The following is a 19,819-nucleotide window of genomic DNA, read 5'->3' as shown; positions in this document are numbered from 1 at the left end:
TTTAGTTATAAGTTTAAAAAAATTTAACTATAATTTTAAGTATATTTTACCTATATTTACATTAATATCTAATTAAAGTTAATGTAAATAAAGTTAATTATGAAGATTTAAATATAAATAATTTTAGAAATATATGGAATACATAAAAATGAACACATAGACATTATATATAGAGGAGTTATAGATAATATAAGTTTTGGTAATCAAACCTAAAACATTTTAAGATGCTTCAAGAAATAAAGAAATAATTAAATAAAAATGTTTTTGCAATAGAAAAACTCTTCCTTTCATTGTAGGAAACATTAGATATAGATACTATTATCTAACATTATCTAAATTATGTGATGAATTAAGTGTATAATTGATGAAATCATCAAAATATCTTAGACACAAGTGAAGAAATACTTGATGGAGAGTAGAAAATTTCACTCTAACAACTAAACAGTACACTTGTTGAATGGTGCGTTAGGAAAAATGAAACACGGTGAAGATAGCAAGGTCTGACAACATGGTACTGGCAATTCTGTATCCACAGTGTGACTGATATGTACATGTAGGGCGTTTGCCTTGCACGCAATCAACATGGCCGACCCGAGTTCGATTCCTCCGCCCCTCTCGGAGAGCCCAGCAAGCTACAGAGAGTATCTCGCCCGCACGGCAGAGCCTGGCAAGCTCCCCGTGACGTATTCGATATGCCAGACACAGTAAAAACAAAGTCTCCAATGGAGACGTTACTGGGCCCATTTGAGCAAATCGATGATCAACGGAAGGGCCTTTATCGTTTAAAAATACCTTACTCTACAGCTCCCGGAAGAGAACAACACAGAGTCTCCTGTCCCTGCGCCTGGCTGTCCTCACCCTGGCCCCTTGGAGGGGGAAGGTTGAGTTTCCCTCCCTGCCCTAAGCAGAGCTCCAGCAGCAAAGACCTCCCGGAACCAGCCACATCCATGCTTGGGACCATTCTCCACACATTCCGCCAAACCTCACACATGAAGGGACCGGCGGAGGAGCCCAGGCATGCAGGACCCGAGGCTGAGATCTCCAGGTCTGTTCAGATGGGCGCTGGGCCTTCTCCACCCAGATCTCCCATCTTTCAGTAGGTAGGCGTTACACATACCAACTGCCCCGGTGCTATGTTATCCCATCAATGGCCAAGACCCAGAGACTATAAAACCCAGCTCCAGGAAGAGAACAGTGCAGAGTCTCCTGCCCCCATGCCTGGCTGTCTTTGCTCCCCAAAGCGACCTCTTATCTAGTTCTTACTCTGGGAGAACCCAGCAGGCTACCGAGAGTATCCTGTTTACATGGCAGAGTTTGGCAAATTCCGCATGGCATATTCGATATGCCGAAATCCAGTAACAATGATGTGTCTCATTGCCCTGATCCTGAAAGAGACTCGAATGTGCCACTTTCTAAAATCTCAGGGCTAGGATGAAGGAGACATTACTGGCACCTGCTCGAGGAAGTCGATGAACAACATGATGACACTGATACAGTGATAGTGATACTCTACAACTAATAATTCTTGTTTGCTATTTTGAGATGAGTAAAGCAGGATTAAATTATTTTTGCTTTCTTTCGCAGGATGCAGCATTTCAAAATATTCCCCTTTTGTGTTGACGAATTTAAGAATATCTGTTTTAAGTAAAAAGGTTTTTTTTGTTTGCTTTTTGGGTCACACCCGGCAATGCACAGGGGTTACTCCTGGCTCTGCACTCGGGAGATACTCCTGGCGGTGCTCAGGGGACCACACAGGATGCTGGGAATTGAACCCGGGTCGGCCGCGTGCAAGGCAAAACGCCCTACCCACTGTGCTATCGCTCCAGGCCCTAAAAAAGAGTTTTAATATTTGGTTCAGGATCACAGACAGCCCTTTTTGGATTCAGTTTTGTTTGGAGGAAGGTGCACATGCAGCTGTGCTCAAGGCTTTTGTTCTGGGTTTATACTTGGTGGTGCCAGGTTCAAAGTGGACTTGGACTTCAAGATAATCTTTTATACCAGTGTGCTATCTCTGTGGCACAAATTATTTATTTTCATGGAGGTCATGTGATTTAAAGCAGTTTACACCTGGCTGTCTTACAGATGCAGTGATTCTGCTTCATCCTCAGCAAACACAGTGTCAAAGACCCTCATCCACAATCCCACAGTTCTCACTCTGGAATCCTCTGTTCATTGTTCTGCTGACATTATCTCAGGGTTTGTTCACATTATCTCAGGGTTTTGCTGTCATTCCCCTCCTTTGTTTCTTTATACTCCACAAATCAGTTCATCGGTGCTTTGTCTCTCATTCTGACACATGATGTAGAATTATTCCTCCAATTTCATCCAGGTTGCAGTAAACAGCAATATTCCATATTTTCTCATGGCTTTAGATTCTACATGCATTATATATATACTGCAATCATTCACCTTTTGTTGTATGCTTGGGTTACTTTCAGCTCTCTGGAACAACATTGTTATGCACATATGCATGTGAATATATTTGTGGATTAATACATTAGAGCTATTGGTTAAATAACCAAGAAGGGAGTAAATGGCTAATAAGTATGTTCTATTCTAGAAAATTTAAGAATTGACGCTTATTTATCTTAAAGGCTAGCAGAGTCTCCTGCCCCCACGCCTGGCTGTCCTCACAGGGGCCCCTTGGAGGGGAGCAGGTTGAGTTTCCCTCCCCGCCCCAAGCAGAGCCCCAGCAGCCAAAAACCTCCAGAACTAGTCACAGCCATGCTGAGACCACTCTCCACATGCATGAAGGAACCGGCAAAGGAACACAGGCATGAGGGTCCCAGGGCTGAGATCTCCAAGCCTGCTCGGATCGGGACGGGGCCTCTACCACCCAGAACCCCCCAAACCCCCATCTTCCAGTAGGTAGGCGTCACACCCACCAACTGCCCCCGTCGCCAGGTAACCCCATCAATGCCCAAGACCCAGAGACTATAAAACCCAGCTCTTGGAAGCTTATTATCCCGACATCTTATTATCTAGTTCTTATCTGGAAAACCCAGCAGACTACTGAAAGCATCCTGCCTGCACGGCAGAGTCTGGCAAATTCCCCGTGGCGTACTCAATATGCCAAAAACCAGTAACAATGATGGGTCTCTTTCTGACCCTGAAAGAGCCTTGAATATGGCACTTTTTAAAATCTCAAGGGCTAGGACAAAGGAGACGCTACTGGTGCCTACTCGAGGAAATTGATGAACAACAGGATGATCGTGATCGTGATCGTGATCTTAAAGGCTGAATCAGAAAACAGTGCCGAAAAGAGCATTAAGGTGCCATTTTCATGGATTCACCCTCCAAGCATTAGTATTTTCCATCTTTTTGATACCTGCCAATCTCACTGGCATTATGCGATAACTCATTTTTGTTCTGATTATCATTTCCCTGATAATTTGTAATGATGTGACCTTTTGTAAGTAGTTGGTCAATTCTTCTTTGAAGAAGTATCTGTTCATATTCCTTATTTCTTGATGGAATTTATCAGATTTTTATGTGGAACAATGAGATGCTTCAGATATCATGAAAACCAGTCATTTATCCTATGTAGGACACACAAATAGTTTCTCCTAGTCAGAAAGATATCTCTTCAAATATCAATTTTTCTCTGAAATAAAAATAATTTAGTTGTTCTGTGAAGTAGCTATTCCATTTTCCATAGTCTCATTTGTATACGCATGACTTCTTTGCCAGGCATATATTCTCATTCACAAATCTCCTGGAATCAATATTGTGGATAAATAGGCCTAAGTTTTCCTTAGTCTATGTAATAAAAGCCTGATGTTGGGGTCTTTACTGTATTTTGAATTAACCTTTATATATGGTGTGAGAATTCTAGTGTTAACTTTTTTGCACAGGGCTTTTTCCTTCAGAATCATTTGAAGAGAACTTTTCTTGATCCACTTCTAGCTGTAACAGATATTGTCACAGGTTAACTGCTCCTACTTTAAGGGTTTACCTCTGGACTCTCAATTAAATTACATATTTCAGAGGAAAGTTTGCTTCTGGTATTGTGCAGTTTTGCTTAATGTAAGTTTGTGGTAGAGTTTCAAAAGAAACCAAGAGACATTGCATTCTGTCTTTAAACTATATTTCAATGAAAGTCTTCAACAATGTAGTGGTTTAAATTCCCTCCTGTAATACCAAACCTACACTTTAGTTTTTCATCTGAATAAAATTATTTTCTCATTATTAATTTTTGTCTAGTTATACCTCTAAATATACATGTTATAGGACAAACATAATCTTAATGTTAATTGGAGGAAATGTAAATTGTACAAATATATAAATTATATATAATTACATGAATTATATGAAATTATCTGGTGCTAAAGATGTACAGGCATTGCCTAATGTGAGCTGTTCCAGAAATGGATATTCTCTGGACACATTTTAAGTGTAAATAAAATATAAGTGATGTGCATATAAAATCTGATGAACTCTTTAGATGCTACACCATATTTAATTTGAATGAAAAGGATTGGCAAAACAGTCATAAGTTTCCTTCTCTTTCCTCAGGAATACAGCTTATCTTCAAATATGCTAGGAAAAGGGTAAGTATATTTGTTCCCAGATTCGGCTATAATTTCCAGATGCATAATGCTTAATTCATTTGTGTAAAATGATACGGTATTTTCATATAATCTACACAAACTCCTATATTCAAAAAATAAAATCATTTCATATGTAGAAAATAACACAATGTTCTCCTAGTAAGAATTGCAATAGTGTAGTTTGGGGATAAAAGCAACAGTCAGAGAGATACAAATGTTCATATATTTATTTTATTTCAGTTTTAAAATCAAACCCAGTGATACTCAGAGCTGATTCCAGAATTAGATATTCTCTGGACATATTTTAATCATTTTAATTCTGATTCCTGGCTCTCAGAATTGGTATCACTCCTGGCAGGGTTGGGAGGGACCAAATGTAGTGCAGGCATCAAAGTTGGTTCATGACAGGACAAATGTCCTACACATTTTTCTATCTCCTTTGATAACAGAATATGGAATTCCACTTTTGTTTGAATTAATATTTGCAATATAAGTTTATGTGAATGGATTTCTGTATAATTGATATACAGATATTTTCAGTTATATATATATACAACAAAGGTAGAATTCACATAAATTCTATTCCAATGTAATTTTCATAATCATTTGCTTCTAAATATCTTGCTTGATCTATATAATCTATAAATATTCTGTTATAAATAAAAATGCAAAAAATCATGTATTTTCAGTCAACTTTATTCTGCTTCCCGTTTTGCAAAACTTTATATAGCAAGTAAAACATAGGGCAATATCTGTGAAATTGGGAAAAGAGAAAATTAAAGTTTTAAAATGGGAGATGGTATTGATGTCCAAGTGTTTCTACAGAATTGATAGAAGGAAAAAGAATCTTTTTTGTAAAATTTTTTGGGTTACACTGGTGATGCTCAGAGGTTACTCCTGGCTCTGCACTCATGAATTACTCCTGGAGGTGCTCAGTGGAACAAACGGGATGCTGAGAATCTAATCCAGGTTGGCCAGGTGCAAGGAAAACCCTGTGCCCAGTGTACGATAGCTCCAGCCTGAAAAAGAATCATTTAAATTTATATGGCTGCCATTAGCACCAACCAGACAACACATGCACAAAAGCTCAATGGGTTCCTGACTAAGAGGTAGTATGCTGAATTTCCAATCAGTGAATCCGTGATTTATGACATTAATTCCAGAGAGTCTTGGCATTTGTGACACTGTTGGAGTCATTGACTTAGTGTTAATAGAACATGATGAATTTACCTATGGAAAGCAATGATGCTAAGGAGTAATTCAATGCAATTAAAATTTATTGCATAATTCATATTTAAATGAGCTATTCCCAGTGCTAGTCATGTGATTGTAAAGCATGTTACACCCATATTTGAGAGTATAAAAGGACTCTTTCTTCCAGGAGCACACATTCAACATCAGAAACCTCTCCCTCAAACTCCTCATCTCTTCTCCTGCCAAAATGTCCAGCAACTGCTGCTCTGGAAACTTCTCCTCCAGATCCCTTGGGAGCTGCCAGCGCTACTCAGCATCTGTCTGTGGCTCCTCTTACCCCAGCAACCTGGTCTACCGCACCGACGCCTGCTCCCCAAGCCCCTGCCACCTGGGATCCTCTCTCCACACTGGCTGTGGGGAAACCATCTGCAAGCCCACCAGGTGCCAGGTCCCCTGCGTGGTGCCCGTCTCCTGCCAACCCTCCTGCTACCGACCCGCGACCTCCATCCTCTGCACACCTTGCCAGTCATCCTGCTCCCGCCCCAGGCCCTCCACCCTCTGCAGCCCCTGCGGGTCCCCCTACTATGCAGGGGCTCGGGGCTGGAGCTCCAGCAGCAGCTGCTCCCTGGGTTATGGGGCTGGAAGTCGCTACACCGTGAGCTGCGCCCCCAGCGCCTTCACACCCCTGGCTTGCGGGGCCAGTGGCTTCCCTTCTCTGACCTATGGCTCTGTGTTCTGCCGCCCTTCCTACCTGACTTCTCTGCCCTGCCAGTCTTCTTGTTATAGACCAATCTTTGGGTCTAACTGCTAATGATCACCTCATTACCTTCTTCACTTTTGTTCCGAGTGTATCAATGATTCTGTGCTTAAGATGTTTAAACCTCATCATCTCTACATAAGATCATACTCTCACTCATTGACAATCTTCATTGTTTATAATCTTAAATATTGGGCACTTAGATCATTCATTTGAGAATTGTTTATCTTAATTATAATTAAAAATAAAGTCTATTTTATTCCTGAACATTGAATACTTTTGCTTGCTTTTTATTTATAATTCATTTTAAATTGTAAATTTCTCATAATGCAATGTTTTTATCAACATTAATTAAGCTACAGATTCTTGTTTTGAGTTCATAAATGACAGGATTTTATTTTGTAGATTAAAGAAATACCCTTAGTGAGTTAAAATATCAAAATCATGAAGAGCAATATTTCTTCACTAAATATGGGTATTTATTCATAAAACTACTAGTGTATACTAGCAAAAATATTTCATTCTTTCTATAGAGAATCTAAAAGAAATGTTAGATTTAGACATATATGAAAATGATATTAAATGCAAAAAGATTAATTAAATAAAAATAGCACAGTAAGTTATATTTTAGAGAAATGTTGATTGAAGGTACCTAATTTTTTTTGAATGATCAAGTAACTTCATTTTCTTAATGATGCTTCCTGATAGTTTTCTTTGGAAATCAAGAGTGTAAGGAACTATATTGTGAAAACTGATAGAAGGTATTGGATCTTAGATTTTGTATTTATCCTAGGATTTAATCATGCTTAATACAACCTCTGAATAATATCAAGCGTTTGATCTTGTAAGAAGAAATTTGATATATTTTTCATCCAAAAATCTGTCAATATCATTTCTCCTTTATATGGTAATTTTTTCTGTCACATACTAAAATTCCAAAACTATAACTGGGGATATAAACAGTTTAGATAAGAAAAAAACATATTTAAAGTACTTATTGAATGCTTAATAGATAACTCAATATACATGTATTAGTTCTTTGACATATGGAAGATCTTAGAAAAGCGCGATAGCACAGTGGATAAGGTGTTTGCCTTGCATGTGGCCGATATGGCCGACCCAAGTTCAATTCCTACACCCATCTCTCTCGGAGAGCCCGGCAAGCAACCAAGAGTATCTTCTCTGCACAGCAAAGCCTCGCAAGCTACCCGTGACGTATTTGATATGCCATATTCGATATGCCAAACCCAGTAACAACAAGTCGAAGAAGACGTTACTGGGCCAGCTTGAGCAAATGGATGAACAACAGGAGGACAGTGCTACAGTGCATTATAGTTTTATGCTAAGAAAAAGAACACTTAGTCAATAGGAATCTTACATGAAAACCTATTTCATGACATCTTAAAAGACATAATCTACTCTAAACTATCAAGATGCATAAATGTGAAGAGGACAATCTTACGGTTTTAGAAGATAAATACAATAAACACAGCATGAAAAGATGAACATGCACTGAATATGAAAGTGATAATTGAGTATTTTGTAAACTTACACATTAAGGATATTTTTCATGGTGTTTCAATGACAAATATGGCTAAAGTATTTGATAAATACCCACTACTCCAACATAAACTCATTTGTATCATCAAACGCATTGCATTTTGTATCACCATAATTCTTATTTGCTTTACCTCCATTTCAAAACACTAAACCATTTTTGTGATAAATCATCTTTAATTCTATCTCTACTATCTGTGTAACTTTCATATTGAAGAAAACGGACCCTCAGTTTAAACTCTAAGTTCATTTCTGTGAGTGAATAGTAAAAATATACATTTATTTTTTAGTAAAGGCCCTATTTTTTAGTAAAGAGAAATAGTTTTAATTAAAAGAATTTACTTAAATAAGTGTGAGAGGATCTAAAGGAAGATACCCCGGTAAAAGGGAAAATAAGACTTCTCCAGAGTTAAAAAAAAAAGGCAAAATATGGGCCTGGAGCATTAGCACAGCAGGTAAGGCATTTGCCTTGCAAGCACCCGATCCGGGTTCAATTCCCAGCATCCCATAGGGTCCCTGGAGCAGTGCCAGGAGAAATTCCTGAGTGCAGAGCCAGGAGTAACCCCTGAGCAACACTGATAGTGACCCAAAAAGCAAAAAAAAAGGCAAAATATATAGTCATAAATCAAAACAATTCTTGGAACTAGAACTGATATATTTAATTAAAAAAAATCTAAACAAAAAGTTATATGTGAAATTATCTTCGGAGATAGTGCCCTTAACAAAACCCAAACCCAAGCTGAGCATAGTCCCCTAGGGAAAATACAGGTAAATTCTTAGATTATAAAGTGGCACCAAACCTACTCCAAGGAAATAACAGAATAGACTACAGAGCAAGGAAAGAAATGAACAGGAAATAATAGAATAGAAAAAATTAGGATCTTGTAGATGAAGAGGACAATATGAACAAAAATAGAATAAGAAACTCTCATGATATTACTTTATACTTTAAGGATGTCTGCTAATTGGCTTTGTGTTAAATGCATGTCTTTGCTCTGAATGTAGCCACTGAAATGCGATGTGCTTAGAAACTGTTTTAGTGCGTCTGCCAACTTAAACAATAACTTGCAGACTGAGAGCAAGGGTGGAGGTGAGAGGTATTGAATCAATGGCCTGGCTGCAAGCTCACTTGTGGCTGCTCAAGCAACCCTAAAGCTTGGACAATCCTGTTTGTTTGTGTCCTTATGTATTATTTGTGGGTCTAATTATCCGTGACTTGATGGAATTGTCCCACTTGATGGTGGCTGAAGACCCAGGTCCTATTAGCTTTAGATAATTATCCAGACATTAGGAGAGCGAAAAATTAATATATATATATGTAATTATATATAATTAATATGGTAGGAGGATTGTTTTCAGTTAATAGTTCTAATGTTCAAATTACTTCTTGGCCACAACACAAAGGCCCATGACTCTCCATGACTGTCTTAAGTTACCTCTGGCGGATCTAGCAGAACCAAAACTCAAGAGAAGTTTAAGTTAAAACAAAAATTACATAGTTTGTGACTAGTTTTAGATTACTGATGCTGTTTCACATAAAATGGTTAGAAAGAGCAGCATCTTGAACTCCCGAGAAACTTCAATGAGCTTGGTTATCATGTAGATATGGTTTATGGTGCTAAATCCTTTGCGGAACCCTACTTGCTCGCATGGTTGTCCTTCATCTAGTATACTGCCAATCCTATTCAGGATGACTCGAGTGAACAGCTTGTAGATGACAGACAATAGGCAGATTGGATGATAGTTGCCAATGTCATGGATGTCTCCCTTCTTGTACAGTAGTACAGTCCTGCAGGTTTTCCATTGGCACAGAACCTTGAATTCAGACAGGTAGTGTGTGAAGAGCCAAGTCAGTGTATTGATGAGTACTCACGCCAGTTTCTTCAGGTATTCAGGTCTGACCTTTCCTGAACCAGGTGCTGTTTGCTTCTTTACTGACGAAATGGCATGTCGAATTTCACAAGTCAGAACGTTGGAAACGACATATCCATCCTGTGGAATCTGGTATGTGGGCAGGTGGACCTGACTATTGAAGAGATCTGAGTAGAAGTCATGGATAATCTTCTCCGTTGCCCTTCTGGAAGATGTGATAGATCCATCAGGACGTTTGAAGTCAGTCATCATGGTCTTGTAGTTGGCGAGCGACAGGTGGGCATTAGGAAGGCTTTTCCTGACTTCTGCTGCATCTACCAGCACTTCTGCTCTTCTCTCTTTGAAGTCTTCCTTGATCACATCTCTGCACTGCTTTGCGAGCTTGGACATTCACTTGCAGTTGCCAGAGGCATGCACCAAACCACGTTGGTGAATAAGCTCAAGAGTTTTAAAAGTCAGGCGTTTATTTTTTTTTTTTGTGGCTATCTCTTTCTTGGCATTCCTTGCACAATCATAGAGGTGCTACACCAGTCGATTGTATTTCTCGTCAATGTTGTCAATGATGGCATCTTCCCATTTTGAAGCAATAGTGCCAAAGAGCTCCCAGTTGGTGGTTGTTCTGAGAGTTTTCTTCTTAAACTTTGCAGCCTTTTCTCCCTGCTCTATGAAGTAGAATTTTGCATGAAGGAGGTGGTGGTCCAATCCCGTTTGGAATTTTGTGACAACAGCAACATTGGTCAGGCAAAACAGTCGATTAAATATGATGTGGCCAATTTCCTTGTGGAACCTTCCACCGGGAGACTCCCATGTCCAACGTTTAGATTGGGCCTTCTGGAACTGTTACTTACCATAGATGGTCTTAGTCAACATGCTGAACTCAGACAGTCTCTCACCCTGTTCATTCCATTCTAGGCCATGGGTCCCGATGTGGAGTTCTATGGCTGATCTTTTCGGTTCTATATTGGCATTAAAATCACCAACAATGTTCTTGTAGAAGGTGTGGTCCTCTTTATTATTTATTATTTATTGCATCTTATATTCGATATGTATCCTTGGATGTAATCATGCTTAATTACAACATTGGAATAAAATCAAGCTTTTGATCTCATAAGAAGAATTTGATATATACCTCAATCAAAAATCTGTCAAAATCATTTCTCCTTTACATGGCAATTATTTTTGTCAGACACTAAAATTCCAAAAATATAACTGGAGGTATAAACTGTTTTAATAAGAAAAATAAAACAACTTCAATCAAATAAAGTAAATAAAATAAATAAAATCAAGTAAAACATTTTCAAGTATTCAATCAAAGCTTAATAGATAAATCCAGTATATATGCATTAAATCATTGAGATATGGCAGATCCTAGAGAATATGTGATTATGATATTTTTATGCTAAAGAAATAGAATACTTAATCGATAGGTATCTTGCAGGAAGATACCTATCTCATGACATCTTAAAAGAAATACTATACTCTAAATTATCAAGATGCATGAATATGAAGAGGACAATCTTACAGTCTTAGAAGATGAATAAGCACAGAATGAAAAGATGAATATGCACTGAATATGAAAGTGATAATTGATTATTTTGTAAACTTACACTCTACGGATATTTTTCATGGCATTTCAATGACAAATATGGCTAAAGTATTTGATAAATACACACTACTCCAACATCAGTGGAACAAATATTTGTATCATCAAATGCATTGCATTTTGTATCACCATAATTATTTGCTTCACCTTCGTTTCAAAACACTATGCCATTTTTGTGATCGAGCATGTTAATTTCTATATCTACTATTTGAGTAACTTTCATATTGAAGAAAATGAACCCTCAATATGTTCAGTTTAAACTCTAAATTCATTTCTCTGAGTGAATAGTAAAAATATGCATTTATTTTTTAGTAAAATAATAGTTTTAATAAAAAACATTTACTTAGAGAAGTGTGAGAGGAACAAAACGAAGGTATCCCAGTTAAAGGTAGAACAAGATTTCTCCAGAGTTTAAAAAAGGCAAAATATGGTGCTGGAGCAATAGCACAGCAACTAAGGCATTTGCCTTGTAAGCGGCTGAACCCGGGTTTAATTGCCAGCATCCCATAGGGTCCCTGGAGCACTGCCAGGAGTAATTCCTGAGTGCAGAGCCAGGAATGACCCCTGAGCTTCGCTGAATGTAACCCAAAAAGCAAAAGAAAAGGCAAAATATATAGTTATAAATCAAAACAATTCTTTGAACTAGAACTGATATGTTTAATTTTAAAAAAATCTAAACAAAGAAAATATATCAAAAATTATCTATGGGAGATAGTTCACTTAACAACCTCCCACCCCCCACAGCTGAACATAGTCCCCTAAGAAAAATACAGGTAAATTCTTAGATTATAAAGTGGCAGCAAACCTACTCTAAGGATATAACAGAATAAACTACAGGGCAAGCAAAAATTTGACCAGGAAATAATAGAATAAAAAAATAGCATCTTCTAGATGAAGAGGACAATATGAACAAAGATAGAATAGGAACTCTCATGACCTTACTTTATACTTTAAAGATGTCTGCTAATTGGCTTTGTGTTAAATGCATGCCTCTGCTCTGAATGCAGCCACTGAAATGTGATGTGCTTAGTAACTGTTCTTAGTGTGTCTGCCAACTTAAACAATAATTCGCAGGCTGGGAACAAGGGTGGAGGAGAGAAATATTGAATCAATGGCCTGGCTGCAAGCTCACTTTTGGCTGCTCAAGCAACCCTAAAGCTTGGACAATCCTGTTTGTTTGTATCCTTATGTATTATTTGTGGGTCTAATTATCCGTGACTTGATGGAATTGTCCCACTTGATGGTGAGTGAAGACCCAGGTCCTATTAGCTTTAGATAATTATCCAGACATTAGGAGAGTGAAAAATTAAAAAAAAAATATATATATATATATACTTTAGGTGATATGGTAGGAGGATTGTTTTCAGTTAATAGTTCCAATGTTCAAATTACTTCTCGGCCACAACACAAAGGCCCATGACCCTCCATGACTGTCTTAAGTTACCTCTGGTGGATCTAGCAGAACCAAAACTCAAAAGAAGTTTAAGCTAAAACAAAAAATTACTGTTTGTGACTAGTTTTAGATTACTGATGCAGTTTAACATAAAATCAAGGACAATGGAAATCACAGCTGGGAAACTGAAATTTAATGTTGAAATTTCCAGTAAAATTTTCTAGGACCATTAACTATGACTCTAGTGTAAACCATTAAGCAGTTATTTTTCTTAGCTAGTGGTTTAGTTAAAAATAATTACTATACACATTTACATTAGCATTATACAAGTATGAAATCTAAATCACTTAATTATGAGAAATATATGTAAATGTAAATGTCAGAGACTTAAAAACTGATACAGACATCATTTAGAAATATACAATATATAAAACAAACCAGCACTGTCCTCCCATTGTTCATTGATTTTGTTCGAGCGGGCCCAGTAATGTCTCCATTTTGAGACTTCTTGTTACTGTGTTTGGCATATCAAATATGTCACGGGTATCTTTCCAGGCTCTGCCGTGGGGCGATACTCATGGCAGCTTGACGGGCTTTCTGAGAGGGGTGGAGGAATCGAATCAAGCTCAGCCGGGTTGGCAAGGCAAACACCCTACTGCTGTGCTATCGCTCCAGCCACATCTTCAGCAGCACATATACTAAAATTGGAACAATACAGAGAAGATTTGCATGGCCCCTGCGCAAGGATGACAACATATATAAGAATGATTATATTCATTTTAATATATATATGTGATGCATAGATGATATACATACAGACTTTAATATTCAGGAATAAGAAAAATACTAGACCTTTTGAATAGAAGAAATTAACAACACTAAAATAGGTACTTGCAATAGAAAGGGATTCTCATATGGTTGAAGGAACTAGTGCATAGATGTTGATTATCTAGTCTATATATGCTTGAAATGAAAAACCTTCAAAGTTTTGCAGAGCCCTGAAACATACATATCAAAAGAATTATGTAGATTTTCCAAAATTAATAAATGTGATTAATTAAATATAGCACTGTAGCAATGTCATTCATCAATTTGCTCGAGTGAGCACCAGTAACGTCTCCATTGTGAGACTTGTTACTCTTTTTGGCATATCAAATATGCTACTGGGAGCTTGCCAGGCTCTGTTGTGTGGGAAGGATACTCTCGGTAGCTTGCCAGGCTTTCCATGAAGGAAGGAGGAATCGGACCTGGTTCAGCCCCTTGCAAGGCAAATGCTTTATCTGCTGTGCTATTGCTCCACCACCTGTAAAAAATATTTTTCACGGAGGGAAAGGATGAGATGATGATGTATGTGCGTTCACATGCTCTGTGAGCAGCTCTCTCTCGCCGCCCACGTTGGGTGCTCTCAAGCTGCTGTGTATGGACCGGATCTGTATGGCTCCTCCTTTGTGCTCTGCGTCTGTGTGTGCCGCTGTGCTCTCTTCTGTCTGTCTCTCTATTTCTGACTCTGTCTCTGCAGTCTCTCCTCTGGTCTCGTAGATCTCTCTCTGGAGCCTTTCTGCTTCTCTCTCTGGAGTGCATTAAATGTATAATTATATATATATATAAAATTATATGTTATATTGTATATATTATATATATAAAATTATTGGCTGGAATGATAACACAGCAGGAGGGCATTTGCCTTGCACTCAGCCAACATGGCTGACCCTGAGTTCGATTCCTCCACCGCTCTCAGAGAACCCAGCAATCTACCGAGAGTATCTCGCCCACATGGCAAAGCCTGGCAAGCTACCCGTGATGTATTCAATATGCCAAACACAGTAACAAGTCTCACGATGGAGATGTTACTGGGCCCGCTCGAGCAAATCAATGAACAATGGGAGGACAGTGACAGTGATACATAATTGTATACTGTATTATATGTCCACTGTTCACTGTCCTGTTGCATGAAGGAATCGGCAGAGGAACCCAGGCATGCGGTTCCCGCAGTTGAGATCTCCAAGTCTGCTTGGATCAGGGCTGAGCATCCTCCACCCAGATCCCCATCTTCCAGTAGGCAGGCGTCACACCCACCAACTGCCCCCGGCATCAGGTAATCCCATCAATGGCCAAGACCAGAGACTATAAAACCCAGCTCCCAGAAGCGTGCGGCCGCATTTGTGGCTGTGCAACATATTATTATCTCGTTGTTACTTATGACAACCCGGCAGGCTACCGAATGTATCCTGCCCACATGACAGAGTTTGACAACCTCGCTGTGGTGTCCTCAATATGACAAATACCAGTAACAATGATGGGTCTCATTCTCCTAACCCTGAAAGAGCATTTCACAGGGCTAGGACGAAGGAGGCGTTACTGGTGCCTGCTCAAGGCAATCGATGAACAACAGGATGATCGTGATCATGATTAAACATATAATTGTCACTGTCACTGTCCTCCTGTTGTTCATCGATTTGCTCGAGTGGGCCCAGTAACGTCTCCATTGGAGACTTTTGTTGGTACTGTGTTTGGCATATAGAATACATCACGGGTAGCTTGCCAGGCTCTGCGGTGCGGGCAAGATACTTTCGGTAGCTTGCTGGGCTCTCCAAGAGGGGCAGAGAAATCGAACTCCGGTCAGGCATGTTGGCTGCGTGCAAGGCAAACGCCCTACCTCCGTGCTATCGCTCCAGCCCATATAATTGATAAAATGGTTATATATTACATACACAACTGAGGAGAAACAACGTGCTTTTTTCAATATAATATGTACATCTGAAAAATAATTATATTTATAATTATATAAAATATATTGAATAGAACATCAGACAAGATGAGCAATGTGAGTATGGTAAGGTATAGCTAATTATAGTGGTAATCCTAAAATCATCACATTATGAAAGAAATATTAAAATTAAATTTTCATATTGAATATTGTGTGCAGTAATGATATAGATTTTTTCAGGTAACAAACCACTTAGAGAATTGTAACTGGATCTCCATCATTGAAATAATAATAAATAAAAACTGTAAGTCAAAAGGGAAAAATGCCTCAAAACAAAAAATGTAAGAAAGAATGAAAATTAAATAAACATTTGCCTGGGTAAATCTACAGAAATGTTGCCCAAGAAAGTATATGTACAATTATATATCAACATACATTAATATAACTCATATGAAATCAAAGCAAAAATATCCTAGGAAAGAATTATATTAACTGGGACAATGATAACTGGCATCAAAATTTCTAATGCCCCTGTACTGTTCGGAAATAAGTAAATTTTAAATATATTATTGAAAATACTATATATGTTGGGATATCTAGTTTTATGCTAAATTTCAGAGCTTTAAGCTATGATGTTGAAAATGTGTTGATCTTTGTTTCATCTCTGGCACCTATTAGCCACATTAAATCTTCTTTATAAATGTTGGTCCTATGACAAAGAAATGGAATGTATGATATAATGTTGTTTTAAGCGTGGTCATTCACTTATGTGTCACTTTTGGGGACACTACAGGAGGATTACGTTTTGAAGTAATATTAATATTAATATTTATTCTTAAAAAAGTAAAGGCCCTCCTGTTGATCATCGATTTGCTCGAGCGGGTCCAGTAACGTCTCCACTGGAGACTTTGTTGTTACTGTGTTTGGCATATCGAATACGTCACGGGGAGCTTGCCAGGCTCTGCCGTGCGGGCGAGATACTCTCGGTAGCTTGCCGGGCTCTCCGAGAGGGGCAGAAGAATCAAACTCGGGTCGGCCATGTTGGCTGCATGCAAGGCAAACACCCTACTGCTATGCTATCACTCCAGCCCAAAGAATTATATATCATTCAGAAGATGGCATAAAGATTTTTTTTTTTTTATTTATTGAATCACTGTGGGAAAGGTTACAAAGCTTTCAGGTTTATGTCTCATTCATGCAAATATCAAACACATTTCCCTTTACCAATACTTATTTTTTCCCATGAAGAACCCCAATAAAACCCCACCCCCCACCCCTTCCCATCCCTGTGAGGCAGATGAATTCTAGTTAACACTCTATCCGCTTTGATTAGATTGTTTCAATAAAAGATTCACCACTATTATTTAGAGTTTACCCCCCCCCCCCCAAATCAGACATGCTGAAAAAGCATTGTGAAATGATTTGCTTTCTCCAGCTGGGTTCAAGAATTAAATGTTGGTTTTGGATTTCTGCTATTTTACTTATTGACCCTGGAAGTATTTCTACTGAAAGTCAGATAGTTAAGAAATTGGTTTCTGTGTTCTGGAGTCGTGGCCGTGCTGGAGAGCCGCTCGTGGGGGGCAACTGGTGGCCTCGGTAGGGCGTGAAGGGCGGAGCGAAACGCCCCCCTTCCCATGAGGTTTTAGTCGCCCCCACACTCCCGGCTCATACCTGCTGTCCACAAGGCTCCCATGTGGCCGCCATCTTTCTTTCCAGAGAGGAGAGGGCGAATGGGGCAACAGCCTTTCCCCTCCGGCAGACTTGATGGGCTGGATCAACGCATAGTCCATTCACTTTTCTGCTCCAAGCTGCTGGGTTCTGCATTAAGTCCTTGTGCTTCTGGGGCCATGGCTGTGCTGGAGAGCCGCTCGTGGGGGGCAACTGGTGACCTCGGTAGGGCGTGAAGGACGGACCGGAACGCCCCCCGACCCATGAGGTTTTAGTCGCCCCCACTCCCCCGGCTCATACCTGCTGTCCACAAGGCTCCCATGTGGCCGCCATCTTTCTTTCCAGAGAGGAGAGGGCGAATGGGGCAACACCCTTTCCCCTCCGGCAGACTTGATGGCCTGGATCAATGCATAGTCCGTTCACTTTTCTGCTCCAAGCTGCTGGGTTCTGCATTAAGTCCTTGTGCTTCTGGGGCCGTGGCTGTGCTGGAGAGCCGCTCGTGGGGGGCAACTGGTGACCTCGGTAGGGCGTGAAGGACGGACCGGAACGCCCCCCTTCCCATGAAGTTTTAGTCGCCCCCACACCCCCGGCTCATACCTGCTGTCCACAAGGCTCCCATGTGGCCGCCATCTTTCTTTCCAGAGGGAGGAGGGCGGAAGGGAGCAACACCCTTTCCCCTCTGGGCAGAAATGATTGCCTGGATTAACGCATAGTCCTTTCACTTTTCTGCTCCAAGCTGCTGGGTTCTGCATTAAGCCCTTGTGCTTCTGGGGCTGTGGCCGTGCTGGAGAGCCGCTCGTGGGGGGCAACTGGTGACCTCGGTAGGGCGTGAAGGACGGACCGGAACGCCCCCCTTCCCATGAGGTTTTAGTCGCCCCCACACCCCCGGCTCATACCTGCTGTCCACAAGGCTCCCATGTGGCCGCCATCTTTCTTTCCAGAGAGGAGAGGGCGAATGGGGCAACACCCTTTCCCCTCCGGCAGACTTGATGGCCTGGGTCAATGCATAGTCCGTTCACTTTTCTGCTCCAAGCTGCTGGGTTCTGCATTAAGTCCTTGTGCTTCCGGGGCCGTGGCTGTGCTGGAGAGCCGCTCGTGGGCGGTGACTGGTGACCTCGGTAGGGCGTGAAGGACGGACCGGAACGCCCCCCTTCCCATGAGGTTTTAGTCGCCCCCACACCCCCGGCTCATACCTGCTGTCCACAAGGCTCCCATGTGGCCGCCATCTTTCTTTCCAGAGAGGAGAGGGCGAATGGGGCAACACCCTTTCCCCTCCGGCAGACTTGATGGCCTGGATCAATGCATAGTCCGTTCACTTTTCTGCTCCAAGCTGCTGGGTTCTGCATTAAGTCCTTGTCCTTCTGGGGCCGTGGCTGTGCTGGAGAGCCGCTCGTGGGGGGCAACTGGTGACCTCGGTAGGGCGTGAAGGACGGACCGGAACGCCCCCCTTCCCATGAAGTTTTAGTCGCCCCCACACCCCCGGCTCATACCTGCTGTCCACAAGGCTCCCATGTGGCCGCCATCTTTCTTTCCAGAGGGAGGAGGGCGGAAGGGAGCAACACCCTTTCCCCTCTGGGCAGAAATGATTGCCTGGATTAACGCATAGTCCTTTCACTTTTCTGCTCCAAGCTGCTGGGTTCTGCATTAAGCCCTTGTGCTTCTGGGGCTGTGGCCGTGCTGGAGAGCCGCTCGTGGGGGGCAACTGGTGACCTCGGTAGGGCGTGAAGGACGGACCGGAACGCCCCCCTTCCCATGAGGTTTTAGTCGCCCCCACACCCCCGGCTCATACCTGCTGTCCACAAGGCTCCCATGCGGCCACCATCCTTCTTTCCAGAGAAGAGAGGGCGAATGGGGCAACACCCTTTCCCCTCTGGCAGACTTGATGGCCTGGATTAACGCATAGTCCTTTCACTTTTCTGCTCTAAGCTGCTGGGTTCTGCATTAAGTCCTTGTGTTTCTGGGGCTGTGGCCGTGCTCCAAACTTAACTCTGACTTTCAGGGAGAAAGATTGGGTGGTTTACTTCTCATTGATCACTTTGTATATAGAGAGATGTTGCGCGGCCGCGTAAGCGGCCGCGCGGTTTTGAGAAAAAGTCCTCGTTCCCGTATACTCGAGCTGTGTTTGTAGAGGCTTCTGGTCACCGGGGTTCCATCTGGGGGAGGCAAGATGCGGCGCCTACTCCATCTGGAACTTGCGGGTGAACTTGACTCTTTTTGGAACCTGTTTTTTCTTTTTTTTTTTTTCCTCCGGGATCCCGCACCCTCCATGTGTTCTTTCTCTTATGCTTAAGGCTTCAAAGATGGCGCTGGGGGGCGGGCTGTGGGCATGACTTCCGGAATCAGAGGTTACCTGGGAGGTGTAGTTCGGCAGATTTGAGAAAAAGTCCTCGTTCCCGCATACTCGAGCTGTGTTTGTAGAGGCTTCTGGTCACCGGGGTTCCATCTGGGGGAGGCGAGATGCGGCGCCTACTCCATCTGGAACTTGCGGGTGAACTTGACTCTTTTTGGAACCTGTTTT

At 41.0% G+C, this 19,819-nt stretch overlaps 1 protein-coding gene and 1 non-coding gene across 2 annotated transcripts; both read left to right on the top strand.

Moving 5' to 3' along the window:
• The first annotated feature begins 5,944 nt into the window (after positions 1–5,944).
• LOC130018484 (keratin-associated protein 13-1-like) lies at positions 5,945–6,555 on the top strand. Its single transcript, XM_056109175.1, has one exon. The coding sequence runs from the start codon at positions 5,992–5,994 to the stop codon at positions 6,553–6,555; it is 564 nt and encodes a 187-aa protein (XP_055965150.1). The 5' UTR covers positions 5,945–5,991.
• A 7,050-nt stretch (positions 6,556–13,605) lies between these two features.
• Positions 13,606–13,708, top strand: LOC130018690 (U6 spliceosomal RNA). The gene has a single exon (XR_008791590.1). It is a non-coding gene; the product is annotated as a U6 spliceosomal RNA (small nuclear RNA).
• Positions 13,709–19,819: the final 6,111 nt, after the last annotated feature.

The sequence above is a fragment of the Sorex fumeus genome, unplaced genomic scaffold, assembly GCF_029834395.1.
Source record: "Sorex fumeus unplaced genomic scaffold, SorFum_2.1 ptg000265l, whole genome shotgun sequence".
Classification (NCBI taxonomy): domain Eukaryota; kingdom Metazoa; phylum Chordata; class Mammalia; order Eulipotyphla; family Soricidae; genus Sorex; species Sorex fumeus.
This window is presented reverse-complemented; position numbering and strand designations above follow the sequence as displayed.